A 20,000-nucleotide genomic window follows, 5' to 3' on the forward strand; every position below is an offset into this window, starting at 1 on the left:
GAACATTAAAGGAACTCACCTCTTTGCTGTTTTTCCAGTCTTAGACTCAGGAGACTTAATTTTACGCCTTCTATCAGCTAAGGAAGGTTTTTCAGGGCTGTTTAATTTTGAGGCTGCTCGGGTTGTTGGCTTGTGTGGCAGTTTACTAAAGTAACACATAAATATTACATTTAGTTGCAGATACTATACATAGTAGGTAGATGCATGTTTATTAGTCCCAACCACCTAAAATACCCAAATGTAGCATCACATGTCCAAATTGAAAATACATAAATGAAATAAAGCACAGAGCACTGCAGGTATGCAGCGGATCCATATGTGAACAAGCTTAGCTCCTCCATCTCGTTTGCCATTGAGTCGACTTGGACGTAAAAGTGAAAAATTTGGTCCATGGAAATAAGAATTTCTAAAAAACAAACAATCAAAGATGCACTACTAAAACATGAATAAAGCTGCATTTAAAAGTGCATCTCAGGTCAAACCGTTTTCTTTTGGTTTTGGATTGGAGTCAGAATATATAGCCCCTATTCCACTTTTTACTGCTCTGTGGGGCCCACCTCTCTGTTCAGTTGCCCACCTGACTACCATAACAGCTAAATTACTATTGCATGCAAGCAGCACTTCAAGAGTTGCCAGAAACCTGAGCTTGGGAAAAATCATGGTTGTTTTGGCTAAAGGCGCTGTAGGCTGTAAAACACAGAGCTACCTTATACAACAAAGTCTTTAACCACTTCAAGTCCAGACACTTTTACCCCCTTCCTGTCCAGGCCAATTTTCAGCTTTCAGTGAAATACCACTTTGAATGACAATTTCGTGGTCATGTAACACTGTACCCATATGAATTTTTTTAGCATTTTTTTTGAGACAGATAAAGTTTAATTTTGGTGGTATTTATTCACCACTGGGATTTTTATTTTTTTTTTGCTATATAAATTAAAAAGTCCAAAAATTTTGAATAAAAGTGTTTCTTTATAGTTATCTTTTTAGTAAAAAAAAAAAAAAATAAATAAATAACCCAAATTAGTTTATAAGCAAAAATTATAATTTTTTTTATATATTTTTATTTTATTTTTTTTCTACATACTGTCACCATATCAGTACAGTGTCACCATGGTGACACTGTACTACTTGTGGGGGGGGGGGGGGGGTGATGAAGTTTTTTTTTTTTTTCTTTTCTTACACGGATTACTTTTACACCCATAAAGGCTGTAAAAGCAATAATTTCTCCTCTCTGGCTGCATTCTCGCAGCCATTGAGAACTACTCTGTGAGCTGTGATTGGTCACAGCTTGTCACATGGTACAAGGCTGTTGTGAATAGCCTTGTACCATGTGACCTCTGTGATCATTCACAGATTTCACACGTAGTAAGCAATGTCGTCAGAAGTGACATCTTGCTTACTACTCTGCATGTGATCACTGATTGGCCAATCAGTGATCACATGATCGGGACCTTGCACAGAGGTCTCGTACGACGATCGGAGGACACAGTGGGCACTGGATCGCGGTGCAGTGAGCTCCCAAGGAGCGCGCCCAGTCCATAATGGCAGGCGCGGTTTATGAACGGCAACCCGCCCCTGGACTGCCTCAGTCCGTTTATATACAGTGGCTGGACGGCAAGTGGTTAACAAAAGATGGGTATACATGAAGAGGGTGTGATGAATAAATTGTTCAAATGATTTTAAGTGAAATTAGATGTCAAATGTTTAATTAACATCCTGGCAATGTTCAAAGAGCGATGAAAATACATAAAGAAAAAGTATTAATTATTCAATTACATGTTAAGCCAGAAAGTCAGTTGCTCTGCCAACAAAAATTATCAATGTACCACATATAAAAACCATATGCTAGTCAGTCAGTCATTCTGACAATAGGCCAAAATACAAATCACATCCTGCTAGATATTCTGCCACTAAACCAATATGCAAACTGCTTGCGGCATCTCTCAATGTACAGAGGCTGGTCACTGTGCCATGACTTACTGCCCAAATCTCAGTCATGGTAATCACACACCTGACAGTGTTATAATTGCATTTTATATGCTTGCAGCCCCACCATTTCTTACCTACACAAACCACCTTGTAGAAGCTAACAGACAAGCTGAACACATGGTAGAGAGGAAGGATTACTGCTTTTAAACAGCTTAAGCAGTCGCTGCTGTAAACATGAACATGTATCTAATCTGAAGGAACCATGGAATGTGCCCTGCTGATCCATATAGCACGTTACATGCATCAGTCACTAACCTTTGACAAGTATGCTGATAAAGACTTTGCTTTGATTTTCTTGTACACTTGTTTCTGGTCAATGACTCAGCAACTTCTTTTCAGGAGGGCAACAATATCAATTTATATTTAGGCAAGCTTTATTTTAAGTGACGTGGTATGGGAAATGAAAGGGAAAAACTAACAAAATGCTCTGGTGACCTGCAAGCTCTATGCCATCATCCATGTTTTGTACCTCTGGGCTTCCAGACGGGATGCAGCTCTTGTTGTTGCCCCTCTAGGGGTTTCATCTTCACTATCACTATCCTCCTGATCTTGATCCTCTTCCTCATCCTCTTCTGTATTTTCTGTCTTCCTGCGCTTTTTCTCTGGATCGGAGCCTTCTGTCATTACAAATCACACAAAAGTATATTAAACATATTGCTCTGGGCCAGAACACTGGAGGGAGGCGTTACAGTCTGTTCACATGAGCTCTTTGAGAATGTCTTAGGGGCTTAGTCAACTATATATAAAATTTTACGTATCCATCATACGCTGTCCAAAACTATGCACCATGGGTCTACTGCAGGAATTTACCTGCAGTAGATGTCACAGAGATCATGACAACTTAATGCATATGCTGTGGAACTGTTTTAATCTGCACAAATATTGGGACACAGTTATTAATACATTTGACAAGGATATTAAAATAGATCTCAGACAATGTATATTAGGCATAATGGATGATGTAGTCCCTCAGGCATCCACTAGAGAAGCAATTTCCAGAGCACTATTTCAAGTGTAAATTTGATCCAAAATACTGGAAAACAGAACATCCTTCGACTCTGGAGGAGAGGATACGTATAACATGCAATGCCTTAGGATAGGAGTGCCTAATTTACCAACATCGAGGCTGCCCCAACAAGTCTAAAAGAGTATGGAAGGGTTGGCTGAATATACCCAGCATTGCCCCATTCAATTTGGTGTCGCACAGATTATTAAAAGGGGCTAGCATGATTTACATACCTTTACTTTCATTCTATGTGAGATCTACTTTCTTATGTATTATTATTATTATACAGTATTTATATAGCGCCAAAAAGGTTTGCTCAGCGCTGTACATTATAGTGGGGGACAGAACATGAGACAATACAGCAACAAACAAAACACGAGAGGTCCGAGGGCCCTGCTCTTTCGAGCTTACAATCTAGGAGGGAGGAGATAGTGGCACAGGAGGAAGTGGCTGTGGGGGATGGAGTGGTAGGAGGAGTGGAGGAGATCGGCAGTTAGGTGAGGCTGGGGTAGGCTTCCCTGAAGAGATGGGTTTTCAGGGTGCGCCTAATGGTGACAGTCTGATGGATTGGGGTAGTGAGTTCCAGAGGATGGGGGAGGTCCTGGAGAAGTCCTGAAGTCGGGCGTGGGAGGTGGAAACCAGGGAGCTAGAAAGTAGGAGGTCTTGTGAGGAGTGAAGATTACGGGTTGGGTGGTATTTGGGTATCAGGTCGGTGAGGTAGTTTGGAGCAGCGTTATGAATGGCTTTGTATGTCAGTGTTAGTAGTTTGAATTTGATGCATTGGGCAATTGGGAGCCAATGGAGGGGGTGGCAGAAGAGGAGCGGTTGGTAAGGTGGATGAGTCTGGCTAGATACTACCTGAACACCCTGTATGTAGTGGCACCTTGAATATGTGGTTCATATTTTTCAATAAACTTTGGTTAAATACAGCAGGTAAAATAAGAACACGTCACCATATGTAGTTGCATACAATATTGGCAAACTTCATATCATTTGAAGGAAGGATGAATGGAAAAATGTACCAAGACATTCTTGACAAAAATCTGCTGCCATCTACCAGGATGATGAATTTGATGTTTCAAAGAAAAAATAAATCTGCTAGAATGGCCCAGTCAAACACCTGATTTGAATTAAATAGGAAATCTATGGAAAGAACTAAAGATGAGTTCACAGGAGAGACCTATGGAACCTTCAAGATTTGAAGACTGTGTAGAAGAATGGGCCCAAATGAAACCTGAGCACTGCATGTGCCTAGTTTCTCCATACAGGAGGCATCTTTATGCGGTCATTACCAACAAAAGATAGTTCAGTTAGTGTGTTCAATACACCTTTCCTGTGTCATTCATTTTTATTACACAACTTAATTTATGAACCGATTTGTTTTGGTTTCTTTGTATGTATGGATTGCATGGGATGTTACTGACGTGGTAAAAATTTCATGTCAAGCATCTTTAGAAATATATTTACCTAGAAAAAATGGTGACATGTTCAATACCTTTTTTACCCGCTGTATACTGCGCTGTGTAAAAGGTTAAAGAGTGATGCTGAGTGACTCAGCTATAAATCAGGCCAACTGACATAATGCAATAAATTTTATTCACCCTGATTTAACCACTTCCAGACCGGACACTTTTACCCCCTTCCTGACCAGGGCAATTTTCAGCTTTTAGCGCTATCACACTTTGAATGACAATTGCGCGGTCATGCAACACTGTACCCAAATGAATTTACCATTTTTTTTTAGATAGATAAAGCTTTATTTTGGTGGTATTTATTCACCACTGGGATTTGTATTTTTTTTGCTATGTAAATGAAATGTCCAAAAAATTTTTAAAAAAGTGTTTTTTTTATAAAATTTTGCAAATAAATAATATTTCATCATAAATCTTAGCCAAAATTTATTCCGTTATCTTTTTAGTAAAAAAAAAAAAAAATCCAAATTCGTTTATAAGCAAAAATTATAATTTTTAACATTTTCTTTTACATTTTTATTTTATTTTTTTATATTATTATTTTTTATTTTTATTTTTTTTTTACATACTGTCACCCTAGCAGTACAGTGTCACCATGGTGACACTGTACTACTTGTGAGGGGTGATAAAAAATTTTTTTTTTTTTTACACTGATTGCTTTTACACCCATATAGGATGTAAAAGCAATCATTTCTCTTTCTCTCTGTCTGCATTCTTGCACTCATTGAGAAATACAGAGTGAGCTGTGATTGGTCACAGCTTGTCACATGGTACAAGGCTTTTGTGAATAGCCTTGTACCATGTGACCTCTGTGATCATTCACAGATTTCACACGTAGTAAACAATGATGTCACAAGTGACATCTTGCTTATTACTTTGCATGTGATCACTGATTGGCCAATCAGTGATCACATGATCGGGACCTCGTACAGAGGTCCCGCCCGACGATCGGTGTTTCACTGTGTCCGGAGGACACAGCGGGCACCGGATCGCGGTGCTGCGCGCTCCCAGGGAGCGCGCACAAGCAGGGTGCGGGGAGGCCGTTTATAGACGGCCACCCGACCCTGCAGTGCCACCGTCCGGCCGTTTATATACAACGGCCGGTCGGGAAGTGGTTAAAGAGAATTTTACAATTCACAAATCTTAAGGCCTACTTCACATGGCCATTTAGGAACCCAGTAGATACTGCTAAACATCCGTGCGAAGGAGGCCTAGGGGTCTGGATTAAAGAATGGTGTGATTTTCTGCAGATCAGATAAGATCAGTATGCAGATATTCAGCTGAATCAGAAGTACACACATGAAATGAATCTCCTGATTCGCTCATCATTATTTCATTGTTTTAATATGTTCATACAAAGCATTACTAAAAAGGAACATTAAAAAAAAAAGGTTGATTGGAATGTGATATTTAATGTTCGAATATTTAGAAAAAAAAAATGGTTTTAAAGCAGGGGGTCTGCACTGAAGTTCAAGCAAATAGCTAAACATACAAATAAAATACTTGTATGGGAGTGGTTTTATCTGCTAAAGGCTCTCTTTCAGTCCAGTCTATTTTAGATCCAGACATACTTTACCAACAGGCTAGTGACCTGGGTATTCTCTACTGTAGTTATGTAGAAGCTCCCTCCCTGTCTTCAGCCTGAGATCGGACAATGATGGAGCAGCACCATACTGATGAGCCCATGAGTATTATATCCTTAAAGCAAGCTACAATGCATTAAAAATTCTAAACATACTTTATAAAAATACATGTGTTGCCAGGAGCAGACTTGTGAAAGGGCCCTTTATCAGCAAAATTACCTGTGCAAAGCCCCAAAGGGAAGCATTTTCTAATTTCTAGGCTATATAAAATACATTCAGCTTCATTGTCCAAGATCACTGTCCTTGAGCTAGTATAACCAAGAGTCAAAAAGATATTTTCCATCTGGGATTTCTCAGATATGTGTTTTGCTTTAAGATAGGTGAACTTTTAGACAAAAATAAATGCACATTTTTTTTTTTTGCAGGTAAAAAATAATGTGCATTTATTATTTTTTTTGTCTACAGGAGCTTGGAAAGCATTGCACCAGTGATCAGTAGATCGCAAATGCCATGCAGGTCTCCTGCAGACCTGTCAGAATATCTGCTCATCATACGGGATGTACAAGCAGATATTCTGACAGGAAGCTTCAATGAACTACTATGGCACTCCACAGCGCTGTGGTAGTTCACCAAGAACTACAAGCCAACAGCTGCTAAGACTGTTGGGACTTGCAGTTCCATTCATTCACGGAAGTCCGTGAAGGAATGATGTGGCAGTGTGGGCGGAGCCCTGCACAGCCACGTGGTTTTCAAATTTGACAGATAGCACAAAACTTCTGTACTGTCAGAGGGGTGGGGGGTGCGGGTGTCTATGGGAACATGTTACATGTTCCACCCTAAAAACAGGTGGAACATGTAACATGCTCCCAAAGGTGAACTTCTCCTTTAACTCTGCATATATGGACTATGAGAAAAGCCAATTTTAGTCTATAAATTTGGCAGTTTAGGGAGCTTCTCATAGTTTTGTCATTTGTCCCTTTAAAACAGGGAAACAAATGAAGCCTTGGATGGCAGATTGATGTGTTATGATGTGAAAGTGATGTGAATTATGATGTGCAATAGGGGAAAAGAGTTAAAAGAAATCAGCAGTGGAGAGTGCTTGCGTTAAGTATTGAATAATGAATACCATTCTCAGAACTTTGTGAACGCCTCTTTTTCCTTCCTCTTCGCTGTACAGCTCCAGGACTTCTTTCTGAATCTGTAACCTAGAAAATGTCAAGATTGTTTCATTGCTTGTGACTGTTCCCAAACTTAGTTTTTTTAGAAAGATTTTTCAGCGTTCCTAAAAACTGGACCCCTAAAATCAATGCTCACCCTTCATAATCGTTTGTGGTGAAACATTCTACTTAACCACTAACTATAAAGAGGCCCTTCCTATATCATGGTAAAATCGAATACTCTTCTTACAGTATGGTGCCCAAAGACCGCACTTCACACCCCAGATACATCCTTACAAATAATGTTTTGTTACATATCCCAAGCTTGTATCTGCTTTTGCACCTGCTGGTGCTGCCTAACATACTGTTAGAGTATTTGTATCAGACTGACTTTTATTAAAGTATATGTAAACGTTCGCCTTATAAAACAACACAATCAGTTTAAAATAGAAATGAAAAAGGCAAAAACGTGCGCATGCATATATATATATATATATATATATATATATACTGTATATATCTATCAAGCAACATTATACTACTGATGATCACAAACCCTCTATTCTCAACTGCATAAGGAGCTCAGAGAGCTGGGGGAGGAGAAACAGAAGCACAGTGATCTTCACAGTGAATAGCTGCACAAGGGGGCGCATGTCAGCACAAGAGTAATCACTGGAGGAGAGCAAGATGAGTCCTCAGCACAGCTAGAGAACTGGCCACACTGTGCACCTATGCCTAGTGCAGTCAGTTTTTGATAGGAAAGCAAAAAGGGACTGGCAGGAACACCAGGGATTTCACACCAAGGAAGCAATACAAAGAGAACATGATACTTTTTCATACAAGCACATGGTGCAGGAGGCACATATCAGGAATATGAAATGTTGGGTTTACATATTCCTTAAGGAAACACCGAGGCATCTATGACATTGGCAATGTAGCATTAAAAGCTATATATATATCCATCAGCTGAGGTAAGCAAAGTAGCTCATATTTGCAATAAATAAATGGTTTGGAAATCTTTAAATTGCTGAGAATTATTATACACAATACAGGCTGACAAAAACAAGTTGTTTCAGTGGTAACTTGGTCAGCAGACACTGATTGTTCCCTGTGCATTATATCATTTAGTATCACGTTCTTTTCCATATGTGTTTTCCCAACAGTATTCTATTTAATGTATAAGGTGTTTAATCTTGCACACTTAGGAACTTGAAATATCAGTCATTTAAAGCTGAACCCCAAAAATGTGACAAACATCCACCCTTGTAGTTGTAGCACTGCAAGGGTTAAATGGTTGTATAGTCTAGGACAGGGGTAGGCAACCTGCGCCTCTCTAGCTGTTGTGGAACTACATTTCCCATGAGGCATTGCAACATTACAAAACTGACAGTTATAGCTATGACTGGCAGAGGCATGATGGAACTTGTAGTCCTGCAAAAGCTGGAGAGCCGCAGGTTGCCTACCCCTGGTCTAGGGGTATACAGATGGAGATAAATACTTGCATTATTCCTGGCCCTGGCAAATCCCTCAAAGGAGCTGCATGCTCAACCCAAACACCAACTGTACAATGCAGAATTACAGTACTATCCCTGTATTGCACATGATGATGTTTAGGCCTTGTTCATAGACCAGAGCTTTAAAGGAGAGGAGGAGAGCACCGAAGCAAGGAGTCAGGCAAGTAGTAACTTAGTCCCCTAGACTAAACAAGTATTTACCCCTTGCAGGACGGGGGACCCATTGTCACATTGCCAGAGGAAATAGCCACTGCCCATAATATCACATTAAGACCCTACTGAAATATGTCACTACTTTGAGTTTTAAGAAACCAGCATAAATGTGTAATCAGTAAAAATTATCTGTCTATTCCAGCCACAATGTCATTAATAAAAAAAACAACCTGAGACAATACCGGTCCTTGTGGAGTGTCACAACATATTAAGTGCTGTCAAGTTGACTTTGGGCAATCCCATGGATACGGTTTCTCTAGAATCATCTTCTATTGGGTCTAATGTATTTGTTTTCCTAATGGTTTTCTTTGTAGGATGCAAAAGTGGTTTACCATGGTCTTCTTTTGAGAAATGTTAGGTAATGTCTTTGCCATTGTCACCTTTGTGACCATCCACCATTGACAATGTCCTTTAATCCTGTTCATTAAAAAGCAATAGGTTTTAGTCTGGCAACTCTACTCAAAGTGGTCTGCCATAAGTGACCCTAACAGATGTAAACTCCAGGTAGCATAGCTTTTAGCTTCCCTCTTCGCCTTGGGCATTTTTTGAATGAGGAAAAGGCTTTCTGTGATTGGCTGAGGTGGAGAAATGGGCAGATGATATCACAATCTCCACCTCAGCCAGAGGAAGCCCTGTATTTATTCATAAAATACAAAACCTCCTGTGAATGGCTGAGCAGCACTCAGCCAGACTCTATTTTGTTCTGCGCACAGAGCTGCTAAATGTATTAAGGAAATAGTTTGTTTGGATCAAGCTGGTCCAAACTACTTTCTAAAGTTAGTTTTAACCTGGAGTTAGGCTTTAGGAAAGCATGGAAAGGTATACTTCCCAATGAAGTAAACATGGTATCTTGCTCAAAAGCTGCTACTGAAACAAGTTGTGCAGGGATGGGGGGGGGGGGGGGGAGGGGGTTTACAATAAAATACTCATGTAGAGGGTAGAACTCCCTATTTCACAATATACAATCTGGACTTACCTCAGATTTTTTGGATTCTGCATCTTTCTTCTCTTGATCAGAAGGACCTATGGATATACAGTTAAATATTAGATCACCACTGCAAAATTTGATACAGATATACAGTGGATATAAAAAGTCTGCACACCCCTGTTAAAATGTTAGGTTTCTGTGATATAAAAAAAGAGAAAATAAATAATTTCAGAGCTTTTTCCACCTTTAGTGCAAGCTATAAACTGTACAACTCAGTTGAACAACAAACTGCAATATTTTAGGTGGAGGGAAGTAAAAATAAACAACTAAAAATAATATGGTTGCACAAGTGTGCACATCCTTAAAACGAATACTTTGTTGAAGCACCTTTTGAATTTTATTGCAGCACTCAGTCTTTTTGGGTATGAATCTGTCAGCATGGCACATCTTGACTTGGTAATATTTGCCCACTCTTCCTTGCAAAGACACTCCAAATCTGTCAGAGTGTGAAGGCATCTCCTGTGCACAAGCCTCTTCAGATCACCCCACAGCTTGTTGATCGGATTCAGGTCTGGGCTCTGGCTGGGCCATTCCAAAACTTGAAACTTCTTCTGGTGAAGCCATTTGTTGATTTGGCTGTATGCTTTGGGTTGTTGTAAGGGTGAAAGATGAAGTTCCGCTTCTTGTTAAGCTTTCTAGAAGAAGCCTGAAGGTTTTGTGCCAATATGGACTGGTATTTGGAACTGTTCATAATTCCCTCTACCTTGACTAAGGCCCCAGTTCCAGCTGAAGAAAACCAGCCCCAAAGCATGATGCTGCTGCCACCACCATGCTTCACTGTGGGTATGGGTTTTTTTTGGTGATTTGCAGTGTTGTTTTTGCACCAAACATATCTTGGCATTATGGCCAAAAAGTTCAACTTTGGTTTCATCAGATCATAACACATTTTCCCACATGCTTTTGGGAGACTTCAGATGTGTTTTTGCAAATATAGCCAGGCTTGGATGTTTTTCTTCGTAAAAAAAAGGCTTCCGTCTTGCAACTCTACCCCATAGCCCAGACATATGAAGAATACGGGAGAATGTTGTCACATGTACCACACAGCCAGTACTTGCCAGATATTCCTGCAGCTCCTTTACTTGCTGTAGGCTTTTTGGCAACCTTCCAGACCAGTTTTCTTCTCATCAATTTTGGAGGGACGTCCAGTTCTCGGTAATGTCACTGTGGCGCCATAATTTCTCCACTTGATGACTGTCTTCACTGTGTTCCATGGTATATCGAATGCCTTGGAAATTCTTTTGTACCCTTCTCCTGACTGATACCTTTTAACAATGAGATCCCTCTGATGCTTTGGAAGCTATCTGCAGACCATGGCATGGCTATAGGATGTGACTAAGAAAATGTTAGGAAAGACCTACGAGAACAACTGAACTTTATTTGGGGTTAATCAGAGGCACTTTAAATGATGACAAGGTGTGTACTGACTCCTATTTAGCATGATTTTGAATGTGATTACTTAATTCTGAGCATATCTACATACCCAGTTATAAGAAGGCTTGTACACTTATGCAACCACATTATTTTAGATTTTTATGTTTACTTCCCCCCCTAAAAGATTTCAGTTTGTTTTTCAATTGAGTTGTACAGTTTATAGGTCACATTAAAAAAAAAAAAAAAAGGTGGAAAACGTTCTGAAATGATTTATCTTTGTCTCATTTTTTACACCACAGAAACCTGACATTTTAACAGGGGTGTGTAGACTTTTTATATCCACTGTATTTTTATACTGTTCTTATTCAAAACACAGTGCAGACCATATCTAAAAACTGATACAAGTATCAATAATTGCTGCAGACACAAATCCTTTAGAAAATAAAACCATATATGTGCAATCATCAGCGCCTCTACTAATTTTTTTAAATTTATTTTAAAGTGTTCCTAAACCCACAACGGTAAAAATCAATTTGTATATACAGTAAAGCATGCTTGTTTTACTCACTGTGGAACTTAAGGGGTTAATCCTCTGCATTGTGTAAAAAGGAAGTTTGATTGTGTCTTCTCTGATCCTCCTCTTCTTCCACGTTCCATTTCATCTCCTGATAGAACAGAGGCTCGGGGACACTCTGCACATGCTCAGTTTGGTGTGTACCTCTAGAGTGTTATTCTTCTTGGGAGGGAGCATGTGATCAGCACAGGGCCAATCAGCACTGTCCAGACAGAGGGTCAGGGGTCATGCAATCTCAGAGCAGTGAGAGGAGAAATAAAACTCCTACACGCTTTAACCAGTGCTCTGCTGGACACTGATAGAAGTCACAAGAATGTTCTAACTGCTGATGAAAAAAAAGCTATTTAGCAGTTTAGATTTACTAAAATAAATCGCATTTCCATGTTCTGTGTACTGTGGGAGACCAGATATAGTGAATGAAGGGTCCTGGGTTTAGTAACACTTAAGTATTGTTACATGACAACAACCTGGATATGTGAGTAAAGGACCCACAAAAAAAAAAGTCCCAACACAGAAACAATCTGCGGCTTAAAAGATGAGTTATATTGAAAAATGTCAAAATGTAAATACAATAACCCCTACACCTTGCCCAGTATAAAACCTGAGCCACTGAAGCTGGATGATGGACAGCCCATGAGGCCCCAACACTCCTGGTACAATGACCTGTCTCCTGAAACGGTGAAGCCTTTCCTTTCAAACCACAGGCTTGAGAAAAATGCTGGCAAATCCACAGGAAATGCTTGACTTGGTAGCTGTCTGACTCTTCCTGTGACAATGTCAAAATGCAGTGTTCTCCTGGGCCAAGCTGATGTGACCAGAATCAGTAGTGTTCCCTCCAACCAAATCCTGCATAACAGGCATGGAAGAAGCTCTATTGGAGGGAAAGTATAAATCCAACAGAACTGGTCCCGCGGTGTCACCAGGGCATTCACCCCAAATGCTTGAGGATCCCCAGTCCTAGAATGAACATGTCCAGTTCACATTAAACCTAGAAGCCAGCAGATTCACATCTGGCAAGCCCCACCTTTGGCAGAGAGCTCTGAATACCTCTGGGTGAGGAGACCACTCCGCTGTCCCCTGGTGACAACTGCCTGGAGCTGAGGAGGTCCGCCTGCCAATTTTCTACTACTGGAATGTGAACTGCCGTCAGTGCAGGAACATGCAGTTTGACCCAGGTCAGAATGGGATTCATCTCCTCTTGAGCTGCACAGCTCTTGGTGCCCCCTGATGATTGATATATGCCACTGTCATGGCATTGTCTGACTGGACTCCTACCAGAAGTCCCTGCAACTGATTCAACCAATGCAGAGCCAGGCGTATTGCTTGCAGTTCCAAAATATTGACAGGCAAGGACCTTTCCTGTGGGGACCAAGAGGAAGTAATTCAAGTATCCTGGAATTAGAATACCTTGAGCACCCGACAGGGCAGACACTGGGGGCACACCCGAGGTGCAGAGGATAGGCAGAATAGCAGGGCCATGAACCGGTAGCACAGAGGTCCTACAACAAACGCAGAAAGCTTTGGTGTGGTGGAAGATGAGCACATGCAAGTATGCATCTTATAGCCACAAAAGTCAGAACATATCCTTGGTGAAGGGAACGACAGATCTGGTTTATGCCAGGTAAAATTTGCCACCTTCCCACTGTAGCATCCCCACCTGTCTAAGCTCTGGCGTTGATGTCATGGCATCCCCTTACTTACACACGCACCTGACAATGTTCAGACCTGGTGACTGGCTATCAGGTTCTATCCCTTACCCAGAAGCCCTGCTACACTTACAAAAACATCAACAATGCAAGTGTGGCTGGGTAATATATGTCTGGGTGAGGGGAGAGCTAAGTGGGACAACATGCATATTTATACATAAAATACTACTGAAAATATGCACAAAAAAAAAGTAAAATTGCTAAAAGTTTATGTAACCTTGAAAACAAATTACATATTTTCTTTCACACACACAAGAAAACATCTAAGTTTTCATTTAAATTCAGGAACATTACCAGCATCTGTGTTTGTAGATAAAAACAGGTTACGCTTCTTTGGAGGTCGGCCTCGTTTTCTCTTAGGTGGTTCCTAAAAACAGAAAAAGTCTGGGTGACTACAACGATGAACACTGCTGGCCAGTGGATATCGTAAGAACCTGACACATACAAAACAAAAAAAATTTAAGAACAATGCAGAAGAGTAGGCATGGAAGCAAACAGATCTCTGAAAGGTACATTTTATATCTTCCAAAATGCTTCTGGTTTGCCCGATGTGCCCTTCAACCCAGGGCACACTGTCTGCCTTAATCTCAATCTCTGCAACAACGAAGTGAAAAGTTCCCAAACATAAAAGCTCCAATTCTTACCCAACACATCAATAACTTGATACACAGGGTCCCAGACATCTTCTCATCTGTGGTGAGGGAGGGTTCAGTAAGCAATGCCCACGTCACAGCCTGGTGATGAGCACAGCCCTTTTCTTGCCTAAAGTATTTATTATAGGGTCCCGAAGCAACCCAGAATATCATGAGGGATGGATGCAACACCGGTTGGCGAAGCAGGGAAGAAAGAAGAGTGAAACAGTCTATCACCTAGAGTTTTTTTTCTAGGTTTCTAGGGGCTTAAAGAGGACCTTCCAACACAAACACCAACATTCTCTAAAAGTATTTAGGGAAACATGTATGCTTACATATAAAAGACGTGCCTTTTTTCACATCTTGCCACATTTCTACTTCACCTGTTCTGAATGTACTCTGCATCCATACCGCCTTTTTTAAAAGGATAAGTTCACCTTTCAAGAAAAATAAAAGGCACATATTTTTCATGCCTGAGGAAGTCATATTTTCAGGGTCTGAGGAAGTCACGTGAGCGGTGACGCAACGCGTAGGTGACGTCATTTCCGGCGCGGATGCCATCTTTGGACTCCCTAAAGAACCCATGCATGAGGTTCTAATGCTGTATACAAGATGATCTACTATGTGAGTGTCCTGATTATGTTTTAACTTACTGCATAAATAAATGGTAATATACTATGGAGGCTTTTCTCCATGTGGACTATGTGGGAGCTGATTATACTGGATAAGAGCCATTTAAGGATATTCCTCTGGAGGATACGCTTTAACCCAGGAGGATCCAGGAGTGATCCAAAAGGCCCTTAGGTCCTTTTAGGGTCACAGTAAGGAGGTGAGGAGCCAATCTACCTGTGTGTGCAGTCATCACCAGAGCCTACAACGCACAAGATTCACCTGCATGTTTCTATTTATTGTTGACACTGGTGGCACGTATTGTCATATATATATATCTCTATCTTATTTTTGAGTGACGTATTCATTTACATATTCAATTTTTTATATCCATTATGATTTCAGTGGTTTATATATTTGTATGGATTAGAGTGTGTTGACACGGAGCACTAGTTATGTAGGTTATATCTCCCGGAGTTGGGGGCTTAATATCATTTTTTCAGCTTATACACAATATTGTGTTATGTTGCACTGCTGCAGGATTTATATTTACTTACCTGTATTGAGAAGTTTTCACTGTTTGTCCCACCAATTTTCACATTAATATTTTGTGTTGAGTATTTTAGTTTGTTGTCACAGAGCGCTACACTTATTGTTTCCAGATTGATATTCTGTTATGACTATAAAGAAATCTCATTTTTGGATCTATAAGTTTCCATTAAACATTAGTTAACTAATAGGACATTTAGAAAAGAAACCACAGAAAAATACTCTGCTACATGCGGATAGCCACCACCCCAAGTCTCTAAAACAAGGTATACTAGTGGGTCAGTTCCTCCAAATACAGAGAAACTGGTACATTTTTGTTGCCTCATGTTTAAATTGGATTGTGTCTGTACAGAGATTCAGGGAAAGGGGCTATCCGCATAGAGTATTGAGGAAAGCTAGGAAAAGAGCTTTGTAGATTGAAAAAAAAAAAAAAAAAAAAAAAAAAAAGACCTCTTAAAGACTAAGGACTAAGGATGAGATAAAAAACAAAGGAATATGTACAGTGCTTTGAAAAAGTAGTCATACCCCTTGAAATTTTCCACATTTTGTCATGTTACAAGCAAAAACGTAAATGTATTTTATTGGGATTTTATGTGATAGACCAACACAAAGTGGCACAGAATTGTGAAGTGGAAGGAAAATAAATGGTTTTCAACATTTTTTACAACTAAATATGTGAAAAGTGTTGCATGCATTTGTATTCATCCCCCCTGAGTCAATACTTTGTAGAAACACCTTTCCCTGCAATTACAGCTGCAAGTCTTTATGTTTCTACCAGCTTTGCACATCTAGAGAATGAAAATTTTGCCCACTGTTCTTTGCAAAATAGCTCAAGCTGTGTCAGATTGGATGGAGAGCGTCTGTGAACAGCAATTTTCAAGTCTTGCCATAGATTCACAATTGGATTTAGGTCTATACTTTAACTGGGCCATTCTAACATATGAATATGCTTTGATCTAAACCATTCCATTGTAGCTCTGGCTGTATTTTTAGGGTCGTTTTACTGCTGGAAGGTGAACCTCCACCCCAGTCTCAAGTCTTTTGCAGACTCTAACAGGTTCTAAGATTGACCTCTATTTGGCTCCAACCATCTTCCTATCAACTCTGACCAGCTTCCCTGTTCCTGCTGAAGAAAAGAATCCCCACAATATGATGCTGCCACCACCATGTTTCACAGTGGGGATGGTGTGTTCAGGGTGATGTGCAGTGTTAATTTTCCGCCACACAGTTTTGTTTTTAGGCCAAAAAGTTCAATTTTGGTCTCATCTGACCAGAGCACCTTCTTCCACGTTTGCCGTGTCCTCCGCATGGCTTCTCACAAAGGGACTTCCTATGGCTCTTTTTGCCACTCTTCCAAAAAGGCCAGATTTGTGGAGTGAACGATTAAATAGCTGTCCTGTGGACAGATTCTCCCACCTGAGCTGTGGATCTCTGCAGCTCCTCCAGTTACCAGGAACCCTGCCCTGCCCTCGCCGCCGCCCGGTAGTTCAGACTTACCTGAGAAACCATCGATATCGGAGATGAGTGAAGGAAAGATGGCCGCCACACATCTTTATGCCCTTGGAGGACCGGAGCAATGTCACTCCCCGTTCTGTCCATTTTTTTTTTTTTTTTTTAAAGCACTAGATCAATGCTTTTGTTTTGATCCAATGCTTTACATTGCAGAGGAGAGATATGGGGTCTTATTGACCCCATATCTCCCCATAAAGAGGACCTGTCACTAATTATTTCTATCACAAGGGATGTATGCATTTCTTTTAAAAATAAAAAATTAAAATTTTTTAAAGGAACAGTGCAAAAAACAAAATTAAAAAAAAAAAACACATTTAAAAAAAAAAAAAAAGTTGTGCCTCCGTGTGAACGCATACATAGGCCGTGCCCACATATGTAAATAGTGTTCAAACCACACATGTGAGGTATCGCCACGATACTGCAGTTTCACGCCATTCCACGAGCGTGCAATTTTAAAGCGTGACATGTTGGGTATTAATTTACTCGCCGTAACATCCTCTTTCATATCTTACAAAAAAAATTGGGGTATAGTTTTTTTTAAATTAAAGTATATTTTTTTCCAAAAAATATATATTCATTTTTAAAAACTGCGCATTTCGGTTTCAGTTTTTGGCAAAGTGCATTTTGAGTTTTCTGCACCAGAATTTTCATTTCGGTGCAACACTACTGCTCTCCTAAAACTCAGAAACTACTTACTAACGGCTAAAACCAATGGCCACTATTCCATACTCTTAGACCTCTCCGCTGCCTTTGACACAGTTGACCACCCCCTCCTCAAAAGAAAACCCTATTTACTTGGTCTCTTTGACTACTCTCCCTTGGTTTGAACCTTACCTATCTCACCACACCTTCAGTGTCACTTAAAATTCTACTTCCTCCTCTCCAACTCCTCTGTCGGGGTCCCCAAGGGTCTGTCCTTGGACCTCTCCTATTCTCGATCTACACTTTTTCCTTGGGTCAGCCGATAGATTTGTGTTATCACCATAAAAATTGTACTGGAAACCATGGGAAGCCATCTATCTACTCCTCAGCTCACCTCATCAATTTCCTCACGTATCACCGATTTACTATCAGACCGCATGTCACACCACTTCCTAAAACTCAATCTATACAAAACTGAGCTGATATTTCCTTCCCCTGATTTCTCGGTCAGGATCAATAGCACCACTATCAACCCATCCCCGCATGCCAGGATGCTAGGGGTAACCCTGTATTCTGAACTATCCTTTTAGGCCCACATCCAATCCCTGTCCGAATCATGCCGCCTCAACCTCTGCAATATCTCCAGAATACACCCCTTTTTAACCAATGATACCACAAAGCTCCTAATTCCCTCCCTGGTTATCGCTTGCCTCGACTATACTGCAACTCCCTCCTTATTGGCTTTTCATTACATAGGCTATCCCCCCTCCAGTCCATCATGAATACAGCTGCCAGGCTCATCCACCTTAACAATTATTGTGTCTGCTACCCCTCTCTGCCAATATCTCCACTGGCTTCCACTCGCCCAACGAATAAAATTCAGAATGTGAACAAAAACTTACAAAGCCATCCACAACTCTGCCCCCAGCAACATCACCAATCTGATCTCAAAATATCAACCAAATCGCTCTCTTTGATCCTCCCAAGACCTTCTGCTCTCTAGTTCCCATGTCACCTTCACCCATGCTCACCTCCAGGACTTCTCCAGAGTTTCTCCCATCCTATGGAACTCCCTACCCCAAGCTGTATGGCTACCTTCTAATCTATCCACCTTTGGACAATCCCTGAAAACCTTGCTCTTTAACTTTGCTTTTAACTAATAAACTGCCTTTTATTTCCTCTATCAGCTCATTCCCCACAGCTATTACCTTTTATAATCACTCAACCCTTCCTCCTAGATTGTAAGCTCTAACGAGCAGGGCCCTCGGTTTCCTCTTGTGCCAAATTGTATTGCAACTGTAATGTCTACCTTCATTTTGTAAAGCGCTGCATAAACTGTTGGCGCTATATAAATTCTGCATAATAATAATTCTCAAAACTTTTGGCCAGGGCTGTAGAAACAGACATGACACATTACAAACATTTTGGGTATTATTTGTAACTTTCGCAACGCAAATGTTTTTATACATAGACCCTTTAGTTTCTACTCTTCAGCCATATGCTAACTTTTATATGCATAATATTTGTTACAGGTTTACTTTTAAAAGAGGGAGGTGTATGTGGTTTTACATATTTAACACAAGCTACTTGCCTCTTCAGGCTTTGCAGCAGGCTGTGATTCTATTTTCTTCTCCTCCTCCTTTACACTTTTATCTTCTTCCATAAGTTGTTTAGACTCTTAAAGAAAGAGAAAAAAAAAGAAAAAAAAGAAATTACAAATCACAACTCTATGGGTTACACATTTCATTTATATGTGGTCCACTAGAAAAATTCTGTAAAAAAGGCAAACAATGCTTACCAAATACTGTGTAAAAAATAAATGGAGTTTAATTGTATTTCTTCGTAGTCATGATTTAACACCTTGGTTTTCAGGAGTGGCTTTAAAACTGAATTCAAGTCCAAAGACCCCTTGTGTTTATGTGTCAGCCACCCGCAGATCGCAATCTAACCATAGATCGTGCCCAGGTAACTGAAAGAACGTGGTCTGGGTTTGCTGACCCACCACCCCAGGAGTCTCAAACAGAGTGCAATGGAGAGGAACTACTTGTAAATGTAGAGCTGTAGTAGGGAGCATTTTGTGATCCCAAAATGGCTGCAATGGCCTCTCACCTCCACCTCGCGACCCTGCAGGGCCACAAAGCATATATGGATCACCTCTGGATTCCCTCAGCATAAAGCCCTCCTTCTGGCCTGGTAGCTTGAGCGAATTCTCTGGAATCAACTGTCACCGCTGAGATCTATCCCTCTGGACCGGTTGGTATGTAGATCAATAAGTATCCTTATATAGATCAAAGCACGGAAACTGCAGCACAGTGCTTTATGCTGAGGGGATCCAAAGGTGATCCATATACGCTTTGTGGCCCTGCAGGGTCACGAGGTGGAGGTGAGAGGCCATTGTAGCCATTTTGGGATCACATTCAGGGTGTGCTGTGTACCCACATTTTACATCTTGCATGATTAGAAGGAATGCAGCACCGATTATT

General features: G+C 40.5%; 1 protein-coding gene across 1 annotated transcript in view; it reads right to left on the reverse strand.

Moving 5' to 3' along the window:
• BOD1L1 (biorientation of chromosomes in cell division 1 like 1) overlaps window positions 1-20,000 on the reverse strand; it is a 73,885-nt gene that overhangs the window by 10,096 nt on the left and 43,789 nt on the right. Inside the window, exons 13-18 of the mRNA XM_089677419.1 lie at window positions 19,109-19,194; window positions 13,868-13,940; window positions 9,911-9,957; window positions 7,177-7,255; window positions 2,459-2,606; window positions 20-145 (exon numbers count right to left, since the gene is read on the reverse strand). Of these exons, the coding sequence (XP_089533545.1) occupies window positions 20-145; window positions 2,459-2,606; window positions 7,177-7,255; window positions 9,911-9,957; window positions 13,868-13,940; window positions 19,109-19,194 (559 nt within the window). The remainder of the gene's footprint in view (window positions 1-19; window positions 146-2,458; window positions 2,607-7,176; window positions 7,256-9,910; window positions 9,958-13,867; window positions 13,941-19,108; window positions 19,195-20,000) is intronic.

This window comes from Staurois parvus, unplaced genomic scaffold (assembly GCF_062004578.1).
Source record: "Staurois parvus isolate SC_StPar_1 unplaced genomic scaffold, SC_StPar_1.0 ptg000186l, whole genome shotgun sequence".
In the NCBI taxonomy this organism is placed as follows: Eukaryota; Metazoa; Chordata; class Amphibia; order Anura; family Ranidae; genus Staurois; species Staurois parvus.